Source organism: Danio rerio, chromosome 21 (genome assembly GCF_052040795.2).
Source record: "Danio rerio strain M-AB ecotype USA chromosome 21, GRCz13ab, whole genome shotgun sequence".
Taxonomy (NCBI): domain Eukaryota; kingdom Metazoa; phylum Chordata; class Actinopteri; order Cypriniformes; family Danionidae; genus Danio; species Danio rerio.
The window spans coordinates 24,445,386-24,465,349 of record NC_141041.1 but is presented as its reverse complement, the minus strand read 5'-3'; the positions used below and the strand labels follow the sequence as shown (position 1 = coordinate 24,465,349).

Below are 19,964 nucleotides of genomic sequence, written 5' to 3'. Positions count from 1 at the left end.
TAAAAAGCATCAGCAAAGCAGTATGTTCTGACATGCTTTACACAAAATCCAAAAGCACAATTTTCTAGAAATGAAAGATAATATTCAGCATTTTATTATTATTATTAGTATTAGTATGCATTTGTTTCATGATTTTATTTCCAAGCTATGATACTTCAGCAAACCTTTTGTAGTCATTGGAATTCTGAAGTGCTTTATTTTATTTTATTTTATGTATTCTTCTAGGCTTTAAATGCCATCCTCTGGATAAAATATAGGAATTATGGCATTTTTCTTGTCTTTGTGTGTCATTCAAGCTCATTTATGATAAACACAAGCGCTATCTGTGTCGAAGGCCCAAAATAGAGCTCTGAGTGTGGCTCACAGGCCTCCAGCTCACCATATATGTCTCCTGCTCCCAGTCTAGGGTGTCTGGCTTCCTCCACAGCCATGCCGACATTCCCACCTGCTGTCAGAGTTTCTTTATTTAGTTCTGTGCCTCCTGCATCTATTATCTGGGACAGATTTTTAAATGTTTACATGGTACATGCCAAGCTGAAATCTACTTTCAGACCTACTGTACTTTAAAAATCTAATCTGATGTGGACGTTTTCATGCAGGAGATGTAAATTTTGTCCAGACTCCCTCCATCCCACGCTCGTTTGGCACCTGAATTGCAGTTATGCTGGGTGATAAATCCATGTGCAAATTGTGTCTCATATCATATTCTTGTTTTGAACTCATCGGTTCACACCTGCTCTTTTTTTCTCTGGAACGGTTCCTGTTATTGAGTAGTTAATTGCTCAAGTGAGTCTTGTTATCATGAACAGAAGTACTCTCAATATGCCTGTGGTGATGCATTTGGATTTTTGATCCTTTGAAATTAAAAAACAGCATGTTTGCTTGTCTTTTTCAGAGCCAAATGCTACTTAACCAGCTCAGAGAGATTACTGGCATTCAGGATCTGCAGGTTCTCCAAAGCGCCCTGAACGTATGTTCACTTATCTGGGTGTTTATAATGCGAGCAGCAGATGTAATGATACTGACACGCCTATTAATAGAAAATAAGCCAGACAAATGTTTGTAAATATGTAAAGCATACCATGTGGGAGAGTTTCTCTTACATTCAGAGATGTGTGTTGGGCAACCTAGATGTGGTGCTAATGAGTACATGTGTTTAGATTAACACTTGTGCGCTGATATTTTCATCCATTCTGGGGTGATTTTGAGTCTTCATTTGGCCACAACTTTCTCTATGTTTCAGCAAATGGAAAGATTTTTGACAAATCTTATTTTGACAGATATTTTGGGGAAATACTTTGAACACTTTCAAAAATGTAACAACACACTTTGGGCAAACTGAATGCCCTTTCTTTATGTTTGTGGCTGTTTTTGCCTATTGACTTCCATTGTAATGACAGTTTTGATTTCAAAGCCATGACACCATACCATCATGCATTATTGAATGTTGCTGGTTTTCCCTGTTAGGGAAAGGTAAATCTACAATTTTTTCAGCACTCAGAAAATAGTAAACATGGTAGTTTTTTATGCATGGACATCATTTGCTGTTTTACTCCATAGAACTCCATATAAAACTAGTAACTTTTTTTTCCGCACAGGCCTTTCTAAAGGGTTAATGCTGCCAACTGATGGTTAACAGTAAAAAATTAAAAGTTAGACCCCTTCTCAACAGCAAAAAAATTAATGCATGATTATTTGGTGTCAAGGCTTTGCGATCAAAAATTTTAGTTTTAATGTAAGTCAATGGGGCAAAAACAGCCACCAACATAATGAAAGGGTAGTCAATTTGAAGAGAACACAAGGGTTAAGGGTGTAATGGTACAAACATTTGTTTAAAAGTGTTGTTTGTTACATTTGGTACAAAACTGCCCTTTTTATTAAACTAGCTTAAATTTGCCTTTAAATATGTGTAATTATAGTTTCAGCTGTTAAAGAGGAAGCCATATCACTTGCACATTACTAAATACATTTAAATGCTTACTTTTATTAATTAACAAAGCCCAAAGTATTACAATAAATTGTTATGTACTCTTTTTGAATATCAACTCTTAAATTAAAATATGCATGACCACATGTAAATTGCAGAGAGCATTTACATTTTACATTATAATTTTCTAGTTTACAATTATTAGTTACACTATAAAATAATGATCCATTATAAATAAAAAATAATGTATTAACTAACATAAACAAACAGTGAACAATACGTTTATTACAGTATTTATTCATCGTTGATGTTAGTTAATGAAAATAACGTTGTTCGTGTGCTTGAATTAATGTTAACAAGTACAACTTTGTAGTTCAATAATGCATTAATAAACGTTGAACTGTACATTAATACATGTTGTACAAGACTGCTCATACTTCATTTTAGTAAAAAACATTAACTAACATTAACCAGTGAACCGTTATTTTTAGGTGTTACCTATTTTTTTCTGCTTCATCTTGTTGAATTATAATCATTTACAAAGTGGCTTTAATTAACTAAATTTTATGGCTTTGCTAAAACCATCAGGTCTTCCTGTAGCTTAAATGGAATAGAAAATAGAGGATCTAGCTATACCAAAAATTTGGGTTTTATAGGGAAAGCAAAAGTCATTGGATTTGTTTGAGACAAATGTAATTTTATATTGTTTCTAGGCTTGATTGATTGAATAAATACATGAGATGTCCATTCATATTTATTTGCTGCTATTAATGAAGAAGGAATATACAGCATTCCTTCACATCATATCACTTCAAAGAGTGTCAAAACAACAATTATTTTTTTAATTTGAAGAAGATGTGCAGAACTTGAAGTTTAAATCTTTGCTTCTAATAAAAATGATCGAACAGAAAGCCTCTTGTGGTTATTGGCCAGGAAATCTGTTGCATAATGTATGTATGTTTACGCTTTATTCATGCATTGACTTAAAGAGCTTAAACTAAACACTCGATCTCAAGGTTTAAGATCTGATGCTGATATGTTAAAATGAAGTTATTTTAAACTAGAGGTTATGCATAGGCAGTGGTTAAAAAACACTGTATTTTTGGTAAACGTTTTCTGAATCAAAACCGATATGTGTACATTTGCACTCCTATTTCAGAATAACTTAAATCTTTATTTGTATATCAGTAGTAGCCAATGACTAATTGCCGGAAACGTCTTTTATCCAGGCCGGTCAGGGTGACATCAGCCATGCCATTGGGCTCCTGACCACTCAGCCCCCAGAAGAGGAGCACATGCCAGAACAAACCACCACAGCCAATAATGAGAAGAACACCTCCAGTGCACAGAACGGTGGGCTGAAAACACACTATTAATACCAGAGGACTTTCATGTCATCACAGTTTCCACAGTTATTTATATGGCAGTGACACAGATAATACTATGAGGTTTATTGTATGCTAGTGGAATTCTCCTGTCCTCGTTTATCTGAACTTGTTCTCAGGACCTGCTAAAGATGATCTGCAGACCGCCATTGAGCTGAGTCTACAGGAGTCACAGCAGGCCGAAGCAGAGCGGAGAGAGCTGCACAGGTTCAGTACTAATACACTGGACACATGTCATATTATTTACACTTTCCTTTATAACAAATAAACACATTCTGCTCATAGGCTTTTGTCACAAAAATGCCAAAGTACCCTAAAATTTCAAATACCCTCAAAAATGAGAATGAGCTTTTTCCAGCTTCGCATAAATGCATTTATCAAAGTGCATACACTGAGAATACAAAACTAAATCTATTTAAAGTAAACTGTTTTTTTACATGCTGTTTCTCAGATATTACTGACAAAAAGAATGTTTCTAGATTTCCAAATCAGTATATTGCAATGATTTCTAAGGAATCATGTGAAACTCGAAGACTATACAGTAGCAATGCATACTGAAATTCAGCTTTTAATCACATGAGCATGATACATCTTAAAACAGATTCAAATAGAAAACAGTTATATCTTAATATACTATTCAGTTCATGGCATTACTACTGTCTTATTACTTGCATTATTCTGCATCCCTAATTTCACCCAAAACCTTCTTACTACAAAGTTTCATCCTACTAACTAATAATAAACAGCTAATTAGTAGTTTATTAAGCTAATAGAGTTAGTTAATGCTTTGTTAATACCGTGAATTGTGACCTAAATTAAAGTATTACCTAATATTCATGTTAGAATTAGCAACATCTGACAGAACATAAATTATGTTGTGTGTGTGTGTGTGTGTGTGTGTGTGCGTGTGTGTATGTGTCTGTGTGTGTGTGTGTGTGTGTGTGTGTGTGTGTGTGTGTGTGTGTGTGTGTGTGTGTGTGTGTGTGTGTGTGTGTGTGTGTGTGTGTGTGTTAAAAGTAACTGTGTAAATGATCAACTTAACTCAAAGTACTAGTACAAATATTGAATACGGAATTTATACTAGATACTTTAAGGCAAGGCAAGTTTATTTATACAGCACATTTCATACATAGTGGCAATTCAAAGTGCTTTACATAAACAGGAATAAAAGACACAAGTATAACTAAAATAAAAAGAGGTGTAAACATATAAAAACAGTTTTTCCATATTCCAAAACACAGGTGTATCATATTTCCTCATTTTACTCTGAGACTTCCTCATTGTGGTGATTATAATAGTTTTTTATTATTATTTTTAGGAATATTAAAGAATGAATGTTCAAATATTAATGACTGCTTTCTTTAGGGTTTTTTAATGAAATACAGTTTATTTATTAAATATATATTGCCTAAAATTTTTTTAAATGTTAATCAAGTGTATTTTTATGTTTGTATGAAGTACAGTTTTTTATTAAATATACATTAGCAAAAATAGTTTTAAATGATGAAAATAGGTAATTTTTAATATGTTTCCATGCAGTTTGTTAAATTATTTTTACTAAAAACATTGATCAGTCAAAAACAGTGTTTCACAGCAGTTAATGTTAGTCGTTCGTATCAATCAATATAATCAGTTGCATCTAAAATCATTTATATTTTCACGTTATATAATATCACGTGAGTATTATCTAAACCTCTTCCTAGTGGGCCATTACTCTAACTCTGAATTAAACACTCTTGAACTAGTTAATACTTATTATAAATTGATATGCAAGCTAATCACTTCAGAACCCTGGACCACCAGATGCAGGTTTAGACGCTCCTCCTCCTCCTTGAATGCTTTAATATGACTTTAGGAATCATGTCTTTGCTCTCTGTTGTGACTCCAGGGCTCTGGAGGTCAGCGCAGAGGAGAATGCGGCCCGTATAAAGAGGAAAAGGTGTGAGGGGTCTGGAGAAAGCTGCAGTCCCGCTGAATGGATCCGGCAGGAAGACTGTCCCGTGGGTATCCGAAATGTAGGAAACACCTGCTGGTTCAGTGCTGTCATACAGGTGTGTGAAGATATAATGCCAAATCAATGTTTTTCATCAAAAATATATTGTTTGTACATTTACGTAAGCAGGTTAAAGACAAAAAGGGGTCTTCTAATAACACAAAAAATATGTTCAACACAGCTTTATTTATTTGTATGTATGTATTTATCTATCATATTTTTTACCATGACTTACAGAATAAAAATAACATTCAGTATGACATATACCAAATAATATTGTCAGACATATTCAGACAAAGACTCATTTGGTGATATATGAAAGATTCTAGACTTTACTACAACTAAGGCTGACCAAAGTGCTTTACACAAGTAAAAACAACTTACACAGCACAACTAAAATGCAGACAATGCAAAACAATACAATAAATATTAATGAAATACAACAAACATTAAAACAGTGTCAGTACTATGCATTAAAAGCCAATTTAAACAAGTGGGTCTTAAGCTTGGCTTTAAAAAGTGGCAGGTCAGGGATTGTACGAAGCTTAGTAGGAAGAGTATTCCAAAGTTTAGGACCTGCCACTGCAAAAGAGCGATCACCCCACTGCTTGTTTCTTGACTTCAAGCAGAAGTTGGCCAGCTGGTCACAAAGCTCTGGTGGGTTTGTGAATGTGCAAAATTCCGCATAAATAAGTATTAGCAAGACCATTGACGGCATTAATAACAAACATCAAATCAAATGTTTAAAATCAATTCTAAACTTAACAGGGAGAGAATAGTGGTGAAGTATAAAGAATTCAAAATACAATAAATACATTTTTGGGGGCTGCACAAGCTGCAAACGATGAAGACACGACTGCTTGACTCCAACATAGGAGTATTACAGTAGTCCAAACGCGATCTAACAAAAGCATGGATGCCCTTCTCAAGATCAGCCTTGCTCAGGAAGGGCTTGACTTTAGAGAGAAGGCGAAGCTGAAAACATAACATAAGGATCATAATGCAGCCCCCCAAAAAATATATTTATTGTATTTTTAAATCTTTGGACTTCACCACTATTCCTTACATCATTAGTTTTTGCCTATTTCTCAGCAAAAAAAAAAAAGAAAAAGTGTTGTTTATTATTTATTTGTATTCACTTCATTATAATCACTTATTCTTTTATATATTTTACAAAGAACAGCTTAGAACATTAATGAAATGTAATATTGAGTGCAATACTTTCATTACATAGAATAATTCTAACAGGTTTTTATAAATACTAAAGCAAAAGCACTGCTATCTAACCTGTTACTATATAATTTGGCTATAATGTTCAAATTGAATCGGTGGTGCTGCTAATGACTGGAGAATAGAGAAGATCAGGTTGAGCGTCTGTTTTCTTTCTTTCTTTCATTTCCTGACTGCAGAAGCTTGTCTGAGCAGTAATTTTATTATATCCATTCCAGGCTGAATTTAGCAAGGCTTCTCAGATGTCTGTGTTGAAATAGAAGCCTCCGCTGATATTGATAGATGTCTGAGCTAATTAAATAGAGCGTTGTTTTGATGATAAATAGAGGCCTGAACTTATGGAGTGAGTTTATGGGTCATAGATACTGGAAGCAACAATCTTTTGTTTTTAATGCATAGTGAAGTGTAAGGATGTCATTTGAAAACCCAAGTCTAAGCATCCCTTCTACAAATAATCCACCGGATAGTTCACAAGCTATAATGGTTTTCTTTGTTAATACATTTAGAGCATAGCTTAACTTTTTTGATCACCAGACACTGTGGCTAGTAGATTTCCAACATTACTAGCCACTCGCCATTTTCACCAGCCACACTTCTTTGTTGGGAAATATATTTTATATGCATAAATTTGACTTTGACATGCTAAGATGACTTGATTGTATCAGCTTGCTTAGTGTGCATGAGCAAATGGGTTGTCGCAATGCAATTTGTTTTTATTTCACATTAATTTTTCACCTCAAAATTAAAGATTTAACAAATTTATCTTTAAATAAGTATTTCTTAGCCACAATTTTTTAATGTGTCAAAACAAGGAAAATATAGCGTTATAGGTGCACTTTTTAATTCAACAAAACTTTTCTTAAAAAAAACATACAATTTATAAAAGAAGTATTGTTATGTATCTAAAATATGCACAGTAATCGGTCCTGGATAAAAGTCCCAGATCAGTAGTTAACTACACATAAACGGGGAGTAATCTCCCATTAAAGCAATGTTATTGTAAAAATATAATTAAACTATTTTAACAAAAAAAACTAAGTAAAAGAAAGCAGGTGAAACATACCGTGTGTGATAATGAAATGATGATTACATGCACACAGTTAATATAGGCCTGTTAATTAAAGAATAATTAAAATGAAAGCAGAAACAAAAGAATATGTGGTTTTTTTTTTTTTTAATCTTGAGCTCTCAAAAGCAGCAGAACTGGGGGTGCACAATCATTGCTCTTTGTCCAGTCTATTTCAAAGGAAACAGATCGCACTAGTTGCGCGTCCTCTAGGCAAGGGATTCGCGCAAGTAAACGGGAGCGCGCGCGCTTTTTAACAGTCACGCGCATCATCACCCATGCGTGCGAGTGATCATCCTCTCGTTCGGTATTTACCTTCTTTTTTGCTGTTTTGCTCTTTTGAACATAGTTATTTTTGTCAGTCGTGCTGCTTCTCGATTCTAAGATCACATTTGCACGAATATCGGGCCATGCTTATTGTCGAACCCTGCTTTTAAGAAAACTACAATTTAAAAATGATTTTTTTTGTTAATGATGTTTTTTGTGTTAATGTCAAGCCCTGATTTAGAGCATATTTAGAGCAGGCATGAATAACATTCGCGAGAGAAATTTAAGATCTCAAAAAGCGTACACAACAGCCTCTGGGGGGTTCACCACAACATTTATGAAAAAACGTAGTATATGGCACTCTCCAGAAATGTATATAGAGGTACATTTGCAGAATGAGCCTCATTTATTTAAATGAGTTTAAATAAATGTTGTACACTTTTCAATTGATCAAGGAATATTAAATAAAAAGTATAATTCTTTATCAAAATTATAAAGCACCACTGTTTGCAACGTAATAAAATACACATAAAGTGTATTTTTCACCTCCAGCTATAGCTGTTATCAGTACTGAATTGGACATGCATATACTCAAAAAGTTTATTTATTCATTCATTCATTTTCTTTTCGGCTTAGTCCCTTTTTTAATCCAGGGTCGCCACAGCGAAATGAACCGCCAACTTATCCAGCACATGTTTTACGCAGCGGATGCCCTCACAGCTGCAACTCATCTCTGGGAAACATCTATACACACTCATTCACACATACACTACAGCCAATAGTTTATTTTATACATTTGCATGTTTTTGGACTGTATGAGAAACTGGAGCCATGCCAACATGGGGAGAACATGCAAACTCTACAGGGAAATGCTAACTGACTTAGCTGGGACTTGAACCAGCGATGTTCTTGCTGTGAGGCGACAATGCTAACCACTAAGCCAATGTGTCGCCCCAACATTGTAGTTCTATTTCTATTTTAGACAAGGTTTCTATTTCTCCAACGCCACAGCAGAACAACAGAATATACTACTTTGAAAAGATCACCTCGGTACTGATTATGTGTTTTATTCAGCATTAAATGTTATGTGACTTTAAATACTGTTTTAAGTGACATTTATTGCCATACTACTGAAAGCAGCAGCAGATTGTGCACCTTAGAGCTTTAAAATAAAATAAAATAAATATCTGACAGAAAATGAAAGCCAGGAATGATTCATCAGCCACTCGAAAGCCTAATGTTAAAGAAGTTTAATATGTATTACTTGGATTTGCATTTCATTATAAGTTATTACTTTTTAAATTTGTAAATGGTAAGTATTGCATACTTTTGTGAGTTTAATCTTTAACTAAAACTAAATTCTCTTGTTTGCAGTCTCTGTTCCACCTACCAGTCTTTCGTAGGCTGGTCCTCAACTACTGTCTGTCTGAGCGTGTGCTGGAGAAATGCAAGAGTCATTCAGTGAGTAATGCTGAATTTTGTTGGTATATTTATTACATGTTCAGTTAAAAAAACACACACATTCACTACCAGCCTGTCTTGATGTTAGTTTTGAAATATTCATGAAAATGTGAGTTACTCCACTGTGAGCTGATTATATTTGTGTTGCAGGAGAAAAGAAACATTGCCTTTATGCAAGAGTTGCGATGTTTGTTTGCTCTGATGGTCGGCTCGAACCGCAGGTTTGTCGACCCGTCTGCAGCAGTGGAGCTTCTCAGGGACGCGTTCAGAACCAGCGAAGCACAACAGGTACATCATTTGAATAATCTCATTCGCAGCTGTTCTGTCAGGGGCCACATTTAAAATGAAACAGTTGCAAATGATGTGCTAATTTAAGGTATCTTCAAATGTTTGCCTCTCGCAGCGGTTTATAAAGCTGAACATAAAAGCTGCTTCTTCTAGATAGGCGCCGTGCTGTATTCTTGGAAAACGGTGTTTATTTTAAGCTTGCTTATTCTAGGATGTCAGTGAATTCACACACAAGTTGCTTGACTGGCTGGAGGACGCCTTCCAGCTGGCTGCTAATGGAACGTAAGTTCATAAATCATAAATAATAATAGTCAGTTGCAGTGAGCTTGACTACATCTTGATGCTTGAGAGGATTTGTTAAACCCAGGCATTATACAAACATTTTCCTTACACACATTGACCTCATTGTTTAAGTTAAAAACAAATAAGTATAATAATAGGTCATATAAAAATCTATAAATATATACAGTTGAAGTCAGAATTATTAGCCTCCCTGAATTATTAGCCCCCCCTGTTTTTCCCCCAATTTCTGTTTAATGAAGAGAAGATTTTTAACACTTTAACACAATTCTAAACATAACAGTTTTAATAACTCATTTCTAATAACTGATTTATTTTATCTTTGCCATGATGACAGTAAATAATATTTTACTAGATATTTTTAAGACACTTTTATTCAGCTTAAAGTGACATTTAAAGGCTTATCTAGGTTCATTAGGTTAACTAGGCAGGTTAGGGTAATTAGGCAAGTTATTGAATATTTATGGTTTGTTCTCTAGATTATCGGGAAAAATATATAGCTTAAAGGGGCTAATATTATTGACCTTAAAATTATTTAAAAAAATAAATAAAACTGCTTTTATTCTAGTCAAAATAAAACAAATAAGACTTTCTCTAGAAGAAAAAATATTATCAGACATACTGTGAAAATTTCCTTGCTCTGTTAAACATTATTCGGGAAATATTAAAAAAGAAAAATGAATTCAAAGGGCGCTAATAATTCTGACTTTAACTGTATGTGTGTGTGTTTACTATATGTGACTCTTGAAAATGAAACATTATGTTGAATGAGTATAATTTCATACATATATTGTAAGGGTCAAAATTATTGGTTAAACTTTAATTTGGGTCACAGTTCACTGTATTAACAAACCAACACTGATGGATTCATAAACTACTAATTAGCTGTTTATTAATATTTAGTAAAGTAGAAGTTGGGTTTAGGTTTTGGGTAAGATTAGGAATGATGAATAAGCTCATACTTTATAATAGGCAGGTAATAAGCCAGTAGTAAATAGCAAGAATTGTGACCTAAACTGAAATATTGTCAAATTATTGATTGTTCTTTTATGCCAAAAATTATTAGGATTTTAAATGAAAAAGATCATGTTTCAGGAGGATATTTTTGTGAATTTCCTTATCTGTATTGCTAATTGCTTAGTTGTGAAATAAATGGGAAGGTAAAAAACTTAATATTAATTTAAAAAATAACACAAATATGACTGGCTTTGTGGTTTAGGGTAACATATTATATTATATTATATTATATTATATTATATTATATTATATTATATTATATTATATTATATTATATTATTTTAATTTATTTTAATTTATTTTATTTTATATCATTTATGTTATTTTAATTTATATTACAATAATTTTTATTGGTTGCGGCTGGAAGGGCATCCGCTGCGTAAAAACCTGCTGGATAAGTTGGCGGTTCATTTCGCTGTGGCGACCCCGGATTAATAAAGGGACTAAGCCGACAAGAAAATGAATGAATAATTTATATTATATTATATTATATTATATTATATTATATTATATTATATTATATTATATTATATTATATTATATTATATTATATTATATTATATGTTTCATAATATCTATATGTTTTTTTTATTCAAAATCAATTAAAACTGCATTTGTAATATCTGGCAAGTTGCCCAAATATAATTTATTAAGACAGTAGTGTTAACACAGATCATTAAATTAACATACTAAATTGTTAGTCCCAATTATACTTCCATTAGTATCTACAACGTCATGTAAACATTATATATTAAACATATATAAATAATCATAATTCATATTTATTTGTATTTTAGGGCATTGCATCATGCTACAAAATGATTTTGAAAAGCATTTTAAAAACAGTGGGACTAGGATAAAGCTTTTTAATGGTTTGTTTAAAATCATTTTATTGCCATCTAACATGCATCATCTGCTTGCAACATTAAGAAAATGTGTTTGTTACCCCGAGGCAACATCTTGCTGTAGAGTGTTAATTAATAAATGGTAATGAGTGCAGCATTTGTTAAAGAATCATGAATAATTACCCTATGGTATATTTGGTTGCTAATGTACTTGCCAGGATTTTTTTTTCTTTTTTTTTTTTTTTTTTTTTGTTTGGTCTCTGAAAATAAAACATGGCAGCGGTTATTTTCAGTAACCCAGAGGATAAACAAAACAACCCCATGGTCCAGCTGTTTTATGGCACATTTGTGGCTGAGAGGCTTCATGAAGGTAAGAGAATGACATTTCTTCTGTAATTATTCTGTATTTATCACCCTCATTATCGACGATATTTACATGCATGCAATTGTGTGCAGGAGAGATTGTGTCCAACATCGAGCAATTCGGACAATACCCTCTCCAAGTGAACGGCTTCAATAATTTAGATGAATGTTTGGAGGGGGCAATGGTTGAGGGAGAGATTGAGTCTCTTCATTCAGATCAGACACTCTCCTCCGGCCAAGAGGTCAGTTTTACCTCGTGCTACAGTTGTATGGACGTCGTGGGTTTATTTATTAATGTGAAGTATGCACATGCTGCTATTATGGATTCAGGTTTGTGTCTTTGTTCACAGAGGTGGTTCTCCAAGCTGCCGCCAGTGTTGACCTTTGAACTGTCCAGATTTGAGTTCAATCAGTCTTTGGGGCGACCCGAAAAAATACACAAAAAACTGGAGTTTCCCCAAGTGATCTACATGGACAGGTTATAAAAACAAATCTTGTTGACAGTGTCAATTGTTCAGTGTTCATTACTACAGCTTCTTTGTTTGTTTGTTTGTTTGTTTATCTTTTTATATAGAAATGGATTTATGTACTTTAAGTCATGGTTAACATTGTCCAACATCATTACTATTGATTTATTTATTTTCATATTTATTATTATGAATGTCCCTGTTTATCTGGTTTTAGATTGATGTTTGTTTGTTTGTTTGTTTGTTTGTTTGTTTGTTTGTTTGTTTGTTTGTTTTATTTTATTGACTGATTTATTTTATTTTAATTTATTATCTTATTTATTGATTTATTTAATTTAATTTGTTTTCTTATTTATTCATTTAATTAATTTAATTTATTTATTTATTTGCTTGTTTATCTTTAGTAGCAGACTTTATTTATTTATTTTATTTATCAATTTATTTATTTATTTGCCCATTTTTTCATTTATTTGCAAATTTACCTTTAGTTGCAAACTTATTTATTTATTTTATTTTATTTACCTTTTGTAACAAACTCATTTATATAATTTGTTTTATTTTATTTACCTTAAGTAACATACTTATCTATTTTATATATTTTATTTACCTTTAGTAGCAGATTTATTATTTATTTATTTATTTATTTGCTTATTTGCCTTTAGTTGCAGACTTAGTTATTTAATTATTTTATTTGTTTTATTTTATTTACCTCTAGTAACAGACTTATTTATTTATTTATTTACGTGCCTATTTATTTATTTGATTTTATTTACCTTTAGTATTAAACTTATTAATTTTATTTATTTTATTTACCTTTAGTAGCAGACTTATTTATTTATTTATTTATTTGTTTGTTTGTTTGTTTGTTTGTGTACCTTTAGTAGCACATTATTTATTTATTTATTTGCTAGTTTACCTTTAAGAGCAGACTTATTTTTTTCAGATTTTTTTTATTTATTTATTTGCTTGTTTAGTAGCAGACTTATTTATTTATTTATTTATTTATTTATTTATTTATTTATTTATTTATTTATGTGTTGCTTGTTTAAATTGTCAAAAATCATGGACTACACGTTTCTTTTCTTCTTTTATTTCGTATTTTTTTCTTTCTATCTTTTTTCTTTACTAATTTGTTTTGTTAGTCTCTTTTCTCTGTTATATTGTCTCAGTAGATTAATAAATTGATCTGTTTTGGAGTATTGCTTACTCAATTCTACAATTATAATACTTGATTGACTGAGACGTTTTATTATGTAGATATTTGTTTTATATAGTCTATTTACATATAGTCTGTCTTCTTTTATTTATCTGTTTACCCTTTCTCTCTCTCTAAAAAAAGCACTCATACTCTAGTGCTGAATTATCTAAGGACAAACAAGTTACTTTGTATAACTAGCATTTTGTTGAATAGCTGAATACTTCCTCAGTTGTAAGTCGCTTTGGACAAAAGCATCTGCTAAATGACTAAATGTAAATGTAATTATGTCTGTTTATTTATTTTGAAAGGGATAGTTCACCCATAACCGAATATTCTACTGTCATTTACTCACTTTTTACTTGTTCCAAATCTGTTAGATTGTCTCTCCTCTGTTAAACAGAGAAGAATGTATATAATATATAAGAAGATATTTTGAAGAAAGCTAGAAAACTGTAACCATTTACTTCCATTATATATGGTTTTCTTACGGAAGTCAATGATTATTTTCTATGGGATTTTCAGCTTTCTTGAATATATTTTATTTAATTTAGTTAAATTCAGAGTTCAGCAGAAGAGAGTACTTCAAAAAGGTTTGGAACCACCATATTTAGGTAAGTAAATAGTGAGTAAATTGTCATTTTTGAGTGAACTATCCCTTTGAGAGCATATAGTTCAGTGGTAAATAGCAATTCTTTACATTTTGTACACAGATACCTTCACAAAAATGTCAATCAGACTCACGGCAGGAGAGGAGAGGTCAAGAGACTCAAGGACCAGTTAACACTTCTACAGCAGAAGCTTGAGGGGTATGTTTATTCCCTGCAACATCTTGAGTAATCTATAAATATTGCTCTTCCTGGTTTAAAATATAACTTTCTTTTTAAAGATATAAAAACTACGGCTCAGGGCCAGCCAAATACCCTCTGGCAGACATGTTGCAGTATGTCCTAGAGTTTGCCACCACAAAACCCACAAATCCAGGTTCACCAGTACCTACAAACCCTCCCATAAGCACAGATCCCAGCTCAGGTGACAGCAGGCAAGACCCACTTTCCTCAGCTCTCCTTCATCCGTGGATAAACTGTGCCCATTGTTTGTTTTCTCCTCTGTGTTTGTCCGCCTCTAAATGTTTAATTTCTTGTTGTAGTCAAACAGAAGCAGATGATGCCGGCTCGTCAGATGGTTCGGGCTGCCCGCCGACAGCGACGCAGAGAACGCCCATCCACAAGCCTTTTACTCAGTGCAGACCCCCTATGGAGGTGCCAGTGCAGCCGGCGCCACACAGCGTGAGCGAGGAGGAGCTGCACTTCATCAGGAGCTGCTTACAGCGCTGGAGAGCTGAAGTGGAGAACACTATAAGTGGTACATCCCTCACTGAGTCAAGGATGCTTTTCTTACTATTACGCTTCCATTACCTTGTTTTGAAGTGAATATATATACAGTTGAAGTCAAAATTATTAGCCATCCTGTGATTTTTCTTGTCTTTTTTTTAGTATTTCCCAAATTATGTTTAAAGAGCCCATATTATACATGAAATAGGGTCATATCCTGGTTGTAAGGGTCTCCAACAACAGTCTAATATGCATGCAAGGTCAAAAAACACTTTCATGGTCTTATAATCTGCATTTATTTTTACCTAATTATCCCAGCGACTCCTGTATGAATCGTCCAGTGATTCATTTGTTCCCAAACCCCTCCTTAGCGCGGAGCTAATCTGCGCTGATTGGACCGATGACAGTCTGTCGCGATTGGTCGACTGCCTTCAGTCAGAGAGGGAAATGGCCAATAGCTAATCAGCAATTTAAAAAGTAATCACAGTTCATACACGCTCGATAGTGCAGACGTGGATTTTAGCTGCCACACTATGGCGAGTGGATAGTGCCACGGATAACCGAACGAAGGAGACAGTCGTGTACTGGCCATACCACACACACACAAAAACACACACACACCTCCGGATGACAACGCTCCCGCTTCCGCCCGCACCCGCCAGGTTTTAGCCTGAGAACCCGCTCCGTTTTCTGCCCGCCGCGCCCGGTCCCGCTAGAGCGGAGAACACAACCAAAAATCACCCAGTATACAGTCCAGACAGCCAAGCTGTCGTTCGTTCGTTCGCTCGCTCTCTCTCTCTCTCTCTCTCTCATACGCGCGCGTGCGCACTAACACACACACAAGCACCACGCAGACTCTCTCTTTCTAATTCGCATAGCAATATCCGTGATATTGCTAGACAGCCCGCTCCCGTCCCAAATTAAACCCGTTACCGACCGCTCCCGCGATTTATTCGGAAATTTATTCCCGCGGCTGTCCCCGCGCCAGATTTCTGCGGCGCGGGAATAAATTTCCGAATAAATCGCGGGAGCAGAACTCTAGCACGGAGCTCCATAAACAAACAGCACGCGTCGCGTTTTTAACGTGACTTTGCACGCGATAAGATAAAATATCCAGTTAACCTGATACAGTACACGCGGTTACAAGTAACAAATCACAACTAAATACATTTGCAAGCTAGAGTCAACGAGGCAACAACTTTAACCGCACGTACTTACACTTGAGAAATGGAAGAAACCCATCCTGATGTCCATCAGTAAGTTACTGATCCTTCCTTTAACAAACGCAGATGAAGTATTCTTTGTAGCATGTAGCTTCCAGAAGTTTCCAGTAGTTTCCAACTGCTTGGCTATAATGCTGAGGTTTCATCTTTGGGTAGAGACTCAATATATCCATCTGCAATGTGACTTCAATCGACCGGCATGTTTGTGTGCGTGTGTTTGTGGGTGTGCGTGTGTTTGTGGGTGTGTGTGTGTCTGGGTTACTGCGTCAGAGGGCGGGGCCTCAGGTTTGAAATCTCCCGGGTTTGCGCGTGCACGTGAAAAACTTTGTTTCGTTCGTACGTCATGGCGAAACACCTAATGAGTCGGTATCAAGGCGACTCGTTTGAAGCACTATGAATCGACTCTTTTATAGATGAATCAACAGTTTTAAACACTGTATTCTTACAGATTTAAGCCTTAGCTGGATACTTCACTTCACTTAGAGCTGTGTTACACACTACATGGAGGGGAATTTTCAAAAACCCATAATATGGGCTCTTTAACAGAGTGCAGGATTTTTCACTGTATTTCCTTAAATATTTTTTGCTTCTTAATAGGTCTATTTCCCAGAGATGGGTTGCAGCTTGAAGGGCATTCGCTGTGTAAAAACGTGCTGGAAAAGTTGCCGGTTCATTCCACTGTGATGACTCCAGATTAATAAAGGGAATAAGCCGAAAAGAAAGTAAATGATTGTATGAATAATAAAGTCTGATTTGTTTTATTTTGGCTAGAATAAAAACTATTTTTATTCAAAAAATTTTAAACATTTTAAGGTCAACATTATTAGCCCTCTTAAGCAATATATTTTAGATTGACTACAAAACAAACCACTGTTTATTTATTGAATTTATCATTATTTAATTATGTAATGACTTGTCTAATTACCCTAAATTGAGTTGAAGGTTGATTCTGACTTCAAGACATGTTTGAGTTGACTCAACGTTAACCCAATTCTTTCACTTGACTCAAAAATAACCTAAACTTTAATACCTTATAAGTTGTAAAAGTTGCTGTAGTTAACCTAATTAACCTAGTCAAGCCTTTAACCTGTTAGCCAGCATTCACTTTTGAGGATTTGCACCTACCTAACTTTAAATAGGAACAGTTCTTGACCCCAGTATGCTACAAACACAAATTAGGTATAGGCTTTACTGTGCTGAAAGTGGAAGTTTCATGCTCAAAAATATAAGTTGTACATTATGAAGTCATGAGAAAAAATGTCACTTTTAACTGAATACTAGCATCTTTAAAAATATGCTGTACTGTTTTTATGGCAGAGATAAAATAAATAATTCATTACAAATTAGTTAGGAACACTATTATGTTTAGAAACGTGTTTTAAAAAAAAACTTCTTTTGTTAAACAGAAATTTTTAAAAAATTACAGTGGGGCTAATAATTCTGACTTCAACTGTATGATAAATTCTAGAGACCTGCCTCCTTGCTAGAAGTTCGTGACGGCATAATTATGAATATGGCAATTTGCGTACTATATACTATGCAACAAGCGTTATGTCAAATGAGTCATACCTTTACCTTTTACCTTTAGTTATTTAGCAGACATTTTATTCAAAGTGACTTACTGTACTTTAAGGAAGGTTTATTATTAACACTTTACAGTATTGTTTTAGCATTTGAAATGTTTCCAAACGGCTCCTAAAATCAAATAGGTCACACTTTACATGAAGGTTTTATTAGATAATGTATTTATGAACTAATAATGAACAAAATTCAACAGCACATTTTAGTGCAACCGTTATAGTTTAACATTTACTGCATTATTAAAATCCCAGTTCATGCCTGTCAACTGTGATTAAACAATGAACAATTAACAAGGATGGATAAATACCTTAAGAAAGTATTGTTCATTGTTTGTTAATAATTACATTAGCAAACATTCACAAATAAATCTGTAATGTAAAGTTTTACCATAGAACAAAATATATTGAAAATTTTTTTAAACAGTTACTTTGTATCAATATTACTTTTTTCTGTACTTTTAATACTAAATGTGGTACACAAATTCCTTAACCTAAATGGTGAATGATAGTGTATATAGTATGCAACTAAATTAACACACTTTACGGTTAAAATTCATTAAATTACAGTTTATTACTGTTGATAATTTGCATTTAAACTGTGAAAAACCGAGAAGAAAAATATTTGACATTATTAACCTCATTTTCATCTTTATATGATTACTATCTTCAATAGTACTAAAAACTATTTGACTAAATTTGTGTCCCTATTTTTACAGGAATAATCTGTAAATATTAACATAAATTTACGTGTTACTCTCTGAAAATAAAGAACAATTCCTTTAAAAAACATTTAAAAAAATTAAGGTATACCAAAATACAAGCAATAACTGTAAATTTTGTATTACAGAAAATATCTGTAAACAAGCAGGTATTTCACTGTATAATGAAAAAAACTGTAAAATTCTGTAAAAAATACAGACAATTACCTGTAAAATAAAGTTTATTTTTTACAGTGTACAGTGTAAAACAGATTTTACGGGGAAACTGTCTTGTACATAAATGACTGAACTGTTTTACACACACATACCATAATTTAGTTATATATCATTTAACTGTTTAACATAAACATTTAAAACAATCCAGTTACCCATTCATTCATTCATTTACTTTTCAGCTTAGTCCCTTTATTAATCTGGGGTCGCCACAGCGGAATGAACCTCCAACTTATCCAGCACATGTTTTACGCAGTGGATGCCCTTCCAGCTGCAACCCATCTCTGGGAAACATCCACACACTCATTCACACTTATACACTACGGATAATTTAGCCTATTCTATTCCCCTATACCGCATGTCTTTGGGCTGTGGAGGAGCACCTGGAGAACATAAAACTCCACACAGAAACGCCAACTGACCCAACTGAGGCTCGAAACAGCGACTTTCTTGCTGTGAGGAGACAGCACTGCCTACTGCGCCACCACGTCACCTGTCTTTTATCTGTAACTGTAATCATGCTATTTGTACTTTAATGGCCCATCTGACACACTTTTATCCACGAACAGTCGTATACAAATCATCGCATAGAAATTAAACATCAGATCCACTATTTTGTTCAAACTAATTTGATGTGCAATGACAAAAGATATGCACTCGTGCTTCCTGAACTCCATTTCAAAGGACACCAATGGTCAAATGGAACATACCTAGTGTTACAAAAAATGATTAGGTTTTTTAGCATTATTAGGCATTGTTACCCAAATCAGTTTGTGTTATCTGATTTTTAGCAGTTGTTACTGGGGCATAATACACTAAAGAATTAACAACTGACCAATCAGAATCAAGTAAGTTCCAGAGAGATATGTATATTTGTGTTTCCATTATATTGTGTCGCCTGTATTGACATCGGTTGTCAGTCAAATCTCCCATGCATTTTGCATTCTTGTTGCTAGCCAGAAGACATCAAGGTCAGCCCACTAGGATCTAAATCCGAGCTATAATGTGCATTTTAACTTTTTTTCAGTTCTGAAGGCCATCGTTATTCACAAGCGGTTATCCTAATGCGTTAGTGACTGTATCAGGATCCA

At 33.8% G+C, this 19,964-nt stretch overlaps 1 protein-coding gene across 1 annotated transcript in view; it reads left to right on the top strand.

The window, feature by feature from the left end:
* The window catches only part of usp28 (ubiquitin specific peptidase 28), a 38,819-nt gene that overhangs the window by 366 nt on the left and 18,489 nt on the right, over positions 1–19,964 (top strand). The window contains exons 2-14 of the mRNA XM_087301192.1: positions 896–970; positions 3,157–3,280; positions 3,432–3,519; positions 5,201–5,363; positions 9,243–9,329; positions 9,480–9,617; positions 9,829–9,899; positions 12,073–12,149; positions 12,236–12,384; positions 12,493–12,620; positions 14,518–14,613; positions 14,694–14,846; positions 14,955–15,169. Coding sequence (XP_087157318.1) covers positions 896–970; positions 3,157–3,280; positions 3,432–3,519; positions 5,201–5,363; positions 9,243–9,329; positions 9,480–9,617; positions 9,829–9,899; positions 12,073–12,149; positions 12,236–12,384; positions 12,493–12,620; positions 14,518–14,613; positions 14,694–14,846; positions 14,955–15,169 — 1,564 coding nt within the window. The remainder of the gene's footprint in view (positions 1–895; positions 971–3,156; positions 3,281–3,431; positions 3,520–5,200; positions 5,364–9,242; positions 9,330–9,479; positions 9,618–9,828; positions 9,900–12,072; positions 12,150–12,235; positions 12,385–12,492; positions 12,621–14,517; positions 14,614–14,693; positions 14,847–14,954; positions 15,170–19,964) is intronic.